Consider the following 6,444-nt stretch of genomic DNA (forward strand, 5'->3'; position numbering starts at 1 on the left):
AACCTGGTCTGGTGGGAGGTGTCCCTGCCCATGGCAGGGGGTTGGACCAGATGATCTATAAGGTCCCCTCCAACCCAAACCATTCTGTGATTCTACTTCCTGCTAGAATTTGTCCTATGGCTCACCTTCAAAAGAAGGTCATGGTTATCTCCTGCACCACAAGCAAACATAATAGCCCCAAACTAACAGCTGCTGCAGCACGTGCTTATCAGAATCCATAGGAAAAGTTTGCAACAGCAGACTTCTTCAGTCAAATTCTGGCCTCAGCACTCTTCCCTCAGGGTGACACAGGGCATCTTCTATGCAAATTCAAGGTCTGTCCTAAAGCTGAGCAACTCACATCACATTAACTTAGCACCCCACTTCTTACACACAAATTTTGTAAGCTCGAAAAGCTCACATGCCTTTCAAGTCACTCAAAAGTAAAGCTAAGGGTATACCATTATAAAATGAAATACACTCAAATGTACAGGCTTTTACAGGGCTAAGTTACAGTTCACCAACTGTCTAAAAGTAATCATGACAACTATACCATTATTTCACAAACCTGTTTTGTTTTCGACATTTTTAAAACAAAGACGACAATCAGCACAGCTTGTTTTACATGTTCAGAGTCCAGCATGCATTTCTGAAATGAGAAAGTTCTCTCCAATAGTTGATAACACAGTGCCAGAAGTGACAAGCTGGTCCTGATCATATGGAACAGCTTTGTGTTGTGGGTTTTTGTCTTCCCACCCTTAACGAGCTCCTCGATACCAAATGTGCGTCAAAAGAGACATCACAGCTTTACAACAGAAGTGTATTGTATGCACTTTTTATATTATCATACGTAAAAGACCACAGAGTGAACGTACCTGTGTTCTGTGAGAACATTTACTGCTGACGGATGGTTGGCACAGTATGCAAGGTATAAGCTCTTCATTTGTGACATCAAGTTTAGAAAACATCCTCCAACCCTCTGCTGAGCTTCAGGCAACCTAAAAACAGAGTAATAACAATTAAAATTACTTTAATACTAACCAGACACAGAAATAAATTAAAAGCCTGAAAAAGCAATGTATACTGGGTTGTTTTGTTTTTAATAAAATCAACAGAGAGATTTCTATGGTCACTGACCAGCAGTGACCTTCCTCTTCCTTCTTTACAGCTTCAACCCTGTAACTGTCAGGCCCGATTATGCCACCACAGTCTAGACAGAAGATGGTACGTACCTGTAAGATGGTCATTCAACAAAACTTTTACAAGAATTAGTGGTAACTAGCACCTTCTTCAGGAGTTTGATTTTCAGTCAACATACATATCTGTTTGAAGAGTTTACTAACCACTTATATATGAATGCCAAATCTCAAAGCACTGTTTCAGCACTTCGACAAAAACTGGATGGTGTAACAACAGGATGTTTTGCTTCTACCCTACACCAGCAGAGAGGATAAGCTTAAAATATTCACTAAAAGGTCTAAGTACCATATTAAGCAGCAATAGCACAAATAGAAGCCAGTTACAGTGCAGTAACAGGCTGTTTTTACACAATTGACACTCATTTTGCTTTTTAAGGACCATAAAGTATTTTTATGTTGGTTTATAACGAGGGCAAGAGTGCTGCTTTACCACCATCAGTACAGAAATACTTGTTGTAACTCACACTTTCTTAATCTTTCATGCTCGAAAGCATCACATTTGCTAAGCAGTGAAGGAAAATTTCACAATTCTGTTCAGAAGAGCTTATTTTGTCTCACATAAAATGGTGCTTAAATCACAGCAGCCTCAGTGACTTCAGCAAAAAAAGATGACTCAGCAAGAGAAACTATTTAGAGGAAAAGATTAGGCTTACCAAGGCTGTGTGAAAGTACTAAGTTCTGATCAGGTTTGCCAGAGGAATATGCACATTTATTCAGATAAATAAGGGGGGGAAAGGGATATGAACAAAGATAATGTGAATATACAGTGTATTTTTCCAAAGGCTTTAGCAGAAACTGTCATTTCAAGTTGCAGTACGAAAATATCTTCAGTATAAATATCTGAAATCGGCTGTGTGACACCGGCTTAGAACTGGTACAATCAGCACAAAGTAGAAGTCTGGCTTCTGATTTTGCATCTGTATAAGCTGGGGGAAAAAAAGGAACCTTTCCAGTCTTATTCTTAGTATCTCTTTAAGCTGCATATTTCATATGCAAATAAAAGCACACTCACATACTTTAAAAATTATTTAAAAAATCAAGTTAAAGACAAACTGGTGGGAAGATGTATATACTCTAATCAGACATCCTCCTTACTGCCACCATATTACCACTCTCAGAACAACACGAAAATACTCATACTAGATTGCTTCCTATGTAAGAAAGAATAAACTGGACTAGCAAGTAAATGATACTGTAAAGGTGCTGGAAGAGATAAAACCCTATTGCTTTCTACAGAGCAACTCCCACTTGAAGGACTAAGACTCTTCAGGAGGACGTTCTATGGCCCATGCTGGAGTTGACCAGAAGATGGGACACGAAGCTTTCAGCAGCCCTAGACCACAAGTTTGTCCCCAATTCCTTGTGTCTCTTCCAATAAAAGTCTAAATTTTGAGATCAGAACGGCTGCTTTTGCAGGTATTTAGGGGAAAACCAGGGGCATTTCCCAGAATACTGTGGAAATGCTATCCCTAGGGCCTTCCAAGCAGCATTTCCTGCCCAGCAGCTGATCCCCTTCAACAAATTTAAGCATGAGCTAATAATACATTCCTCAAGTAATAGATGCAGCAAAAGTCTCAAACTCTGAAGACATACCCAATGCATATAACTCAGCACTAAATAGTAAGAGGCCTCAATAAACAGTTGCTGAAAGTGGTTAAATTGCCTTTTTATTCTGCAGTGCCAGGGGTTGTGGGGGGGGGTAAGCGAATTATGGCTGTTCGCACCAAGCAGACATCTGTGTCTCCTCAGCCTGCTGCTCTCTTAGCATAAAGACAGACCGACGTTATTCTCTTTTACATGGCGCACAGGCACTGCAACTTTAGACTGCACATACTTTGTCAAATTAAGATAATTAACAGGCTTTGCGAGGGGGTGGCAACTCACACTCTTTGACTTTTCTAGTCCATGTGTTAGTTGCAAGTGTCCTAACATTTTTAGAGGAACAATTCATAAATAATCTATATCTCCTTTAACTGCTGAAAAAACCTCCAATTTAAGGCCTATCACCACATCATATAAACTTTTTAGTAATGAATGTGTTCAGTAAAGAGAACAGTTACAAGTTTTTCTGAAGTTGTTATTCTGAAGTTGCCATCCCAATATTCTTCTCATGTTTGATACTTTAATTATAAAGGAATCACATATAAATATTATATTTGCATATATATACATGTGATAATAACTTCAGTTATTAAAAGGCCAAGTACATGTTGTAATTTCATTTGCAGAATTAGAGAACCATAACAAAGTCTCTGCTGTTGCACACATGCCAGAGGCATCATCATACAGCTACATCTAACTACCTAACAGATTATGTCCTTGTTGGGGTTAGGTCGGATAGCCATCAGTCCTGTTTCTCCAGACTTAAAACTGGTTCCCACTGCATAATAATTTGAGAGAAACAGAAAATAAATAAGAAAATACCCTGTTGCTCAACCACACTTACTTTAAGACTCTAGCTTTAGTCCAGTTCTGAGTGCTGGCTTTGATCAGATTGGCAGCCGACAGTGGTGGAGTTGAAAAAAGCAACGTTACAGACTACCTAATTATGTCATGCACCTTCTGAAGGAATCTGCAGTAGTTTTGGTGTCCGTGGACATTACAACATCCTAGGAAAGGCTATGCAGTGAATCCAGACAAATTTAAACACAGACTAACACAGACAATTTAAAGGAGAAGCAGGTAACAAAATGTAATCAGCATTGTATATTTTCTTTTTGCAAGGAAAACATCAGACGTCCCTAAATTTTGCTTGACTGTGTGGTTACCATAGGAGTGTGTGCAGTGCGCACTTACACACCCGCAGAACCTGCCACAAACTGGAAACTTCCAATTCTCTCAGTATTATGTCAGTATTTTCTGCTCTTCCCTATCTGCTCCCATAGAAGGCTCAACAGCAGCATTTCCTGCCCCTCTCTGTCTCTTGAAGAAGCTGGAACATCAGTGCTAAGTCTGCTATGTTTGCAGGAGGTCAGTATGGAGAATGTCTCAAACTGAAAAGCTGGTAGCAGAGAAGACTCAGGACAAGTGAAGGTCTGCAAGAATTATTAAGTGATAACTGTGACTGATGACTCTGAGGGATGCAGTTTGTAAAGAAACCCAAGATTAGGTGTTATCTCCTGAAGCTTCACAGTTAACAGGGTTACTGAAATATGAGGGACACCAGCGTTTTCCGAGCTACTGGTTTCACAAATAAAGGCAGTACTCAACTTACTCACAATCCATCAGTCTAATTTTTAATGCTTTCTTCACAACCCTACCTTTCACTATTAGTCTGTTTGCCTTACCTCTCAGACACCAGTTAATCTGCACGTTTGTTTCAGGCAATCTGAAGACACCGTGTTGAAATTCATTTAACATTGATAGCCTTATTTCTGTTGATATTCAAAATAATCAAAACCAAGGAAAGATGCTGGGATAAAACTTCAAACTTTAATTTGCATCTGAACTCCAAAACCAAACCTGAAACACTGATTAGTTCTGATTACATTTAAGCAATCTTCCTCTCACACCCTGATCTCCAATTCCCATTCAACTCCAATATCATCTCAGAACATGAAGTATCTTGCACTCAAACACAGAACAAGATAAACACCACAGTAACTGTGACTGCAAGAGCAGGGACATGAAAGAGAGGGGTAAACCCAGCTATAGGTATTCTGGGGCAGGGAAAGAAGCCCGTGATATTAACTAAAAGATGGCCAATACCTTCAATTTGCTACAGAGATTAGACCTAAGCAATCTGTGCGGTCTGTGTCATGTCCCCCCTCCTTAGAGAATAGTACAGCCATCGACTGACAGCCTCTGGTCCCATGTGAATGAATTAATTTCTTTTGAGCAGGAAAAACCTGTTCAACCTCCGGCTCCAAAAATACCCACAGAGCAATACTTCCAGTAGAGATAATTTTGATCAGGCCAGAGAACACCTGATGGACACGGACTTTCTTTGTTCAGAGACTCCTCTGCTGTGTGAGACACTGCAGAGCTGATCTTTGGCACTGGAACACAGACCTGGAAAAAGACCTAGAGCACTGGACCACTTTCTATCTTCAGGAGACCATAGCAAGGTCTCTTGCTCTGTTTTAAGAAGAGAGGGCACAAAGGCAGAAGTAGCCCCAAACAAATCCGTCAGAGGGTGCCCAGCATCCAGGCAGGCAGACAACAGGCTTTCCCAGGCCTGAGACAGATGGAGCACCACAGGAGCACCACAGCACTGCTGCAACAGAGGCCAACCTGGACAAACTCAAAGAGGACAAACCTTCAGCAATGCACCAGAAGAGGTTCAAGGCTGGGGGCAGGCTGGGAGGGTGGCACACCACTAAAACCAAACCACATCCAAATAACTATTTGCCCTCGAAACACACAAAGCACTCACTGCAGCGTTCTGAAAAAAACACAACCCAGCATTTAACAACATGAGGATAAAATAAGCCAAAGTGGCACAGGCAAGAAGAAGAAAAGCACCAGCAAGATTCTGTCACTGCAGTACATGCCAGGATTTGTTAAGAGAAAACCTCAAATGACAAACTGACTCAAGAGGGCTGTGCAATTCAAAAAACATTCAACTCGCACCCAAGAACAGCAATTTGTCAAGCAAGGTACAGGCTGGTACCACAACTGGCAGGACATCAGCATTGGTCACTCTGAGATGTCAAGTTAGAAAAAACAGCACACTAGATGCTGCAATATGGAAGTGCCTCAGCTATGGGACTGCAAGCTCTCTGCCAAAAACAAAATAAAATGATAAATCTATTTTCAGCGCGAGAGCTACTCTGAGTTTACAGAACAGGTTCACCAGCCAAAAACGCATGGCAAAATGACAAAACACAAGGCAGCAGGGCAAGCATTCTTCTACATGATGGGAATTATGATGGATTAGATTCAAAACAGGAGGAAGCTGGATGCTCGAGTCAATATGCTATGATGAAAATTAAACTGAAAATACAACTTGGCATGACCAGCATATTTATGAAATGAAAACATCACAAAACATTTGCAGTAACCCTTCAGCAACACTGGGGCATGACTTCTTCTGCCCACCTACCAGCATGCATTATGTTCCTCATTTATTACACAGCAACATTTCACTTGGCAGGAAGAAGAAATGAAGGACATTATGAAAAGGTGCTCTAATAGCATATAAATCAAGGAAGGAGTTCTAAATAAGCTTTTGGAGCTTGAAGCTACATTGCGATATCACATTAACCTACATACCAAGATAAAACAAAGCTTGCATTAATATTTGTTTAAAGACATACGCTCTTCC

General features: G+C 40.6%; 1 protein-coding gene across 1 annotated transcript in view; it reads right to left on the bottom strand.

The window, feature by feature from the left end:
• Positions 1-854: 854 nt before the first annotated feature.
• The window catches only part of LOC104541811 (rho guanine nucleotide exchange factor 7), a gene marked incomplete at both ends in the record, with an annotated part of 29,862 nt that continues 24,272 nt past the window's right edge, over positions 855-6,444 (bottom strand). Inside the window, one exon of the mRNA XM_010185952.1 lies at positions 855-977. Coding sequence (XP_010184254.1) covers positions 855-977 — 123 coding nt within the window. The remainder of the gene's footprint in view (positions 978-6,444) is intronic.

Source organism: Mesitornis unicolor, unplaced genomic scaffold (genome assembly GCF_000695765.1).
Source record: "Mesitornis unicolor isolate BGI_N332 unplaced genomic scaffold, ASM69576v1 scaffold14926, whole genome shotgun sequence".
Taxonomy (NCBI): domain Eukaryota; kingdom Metazoa; phylum Chordata; class Aves; order Mesitornithiformes; family Mesitornithidae; genus Mesitornis; species Mesitornis unicolor.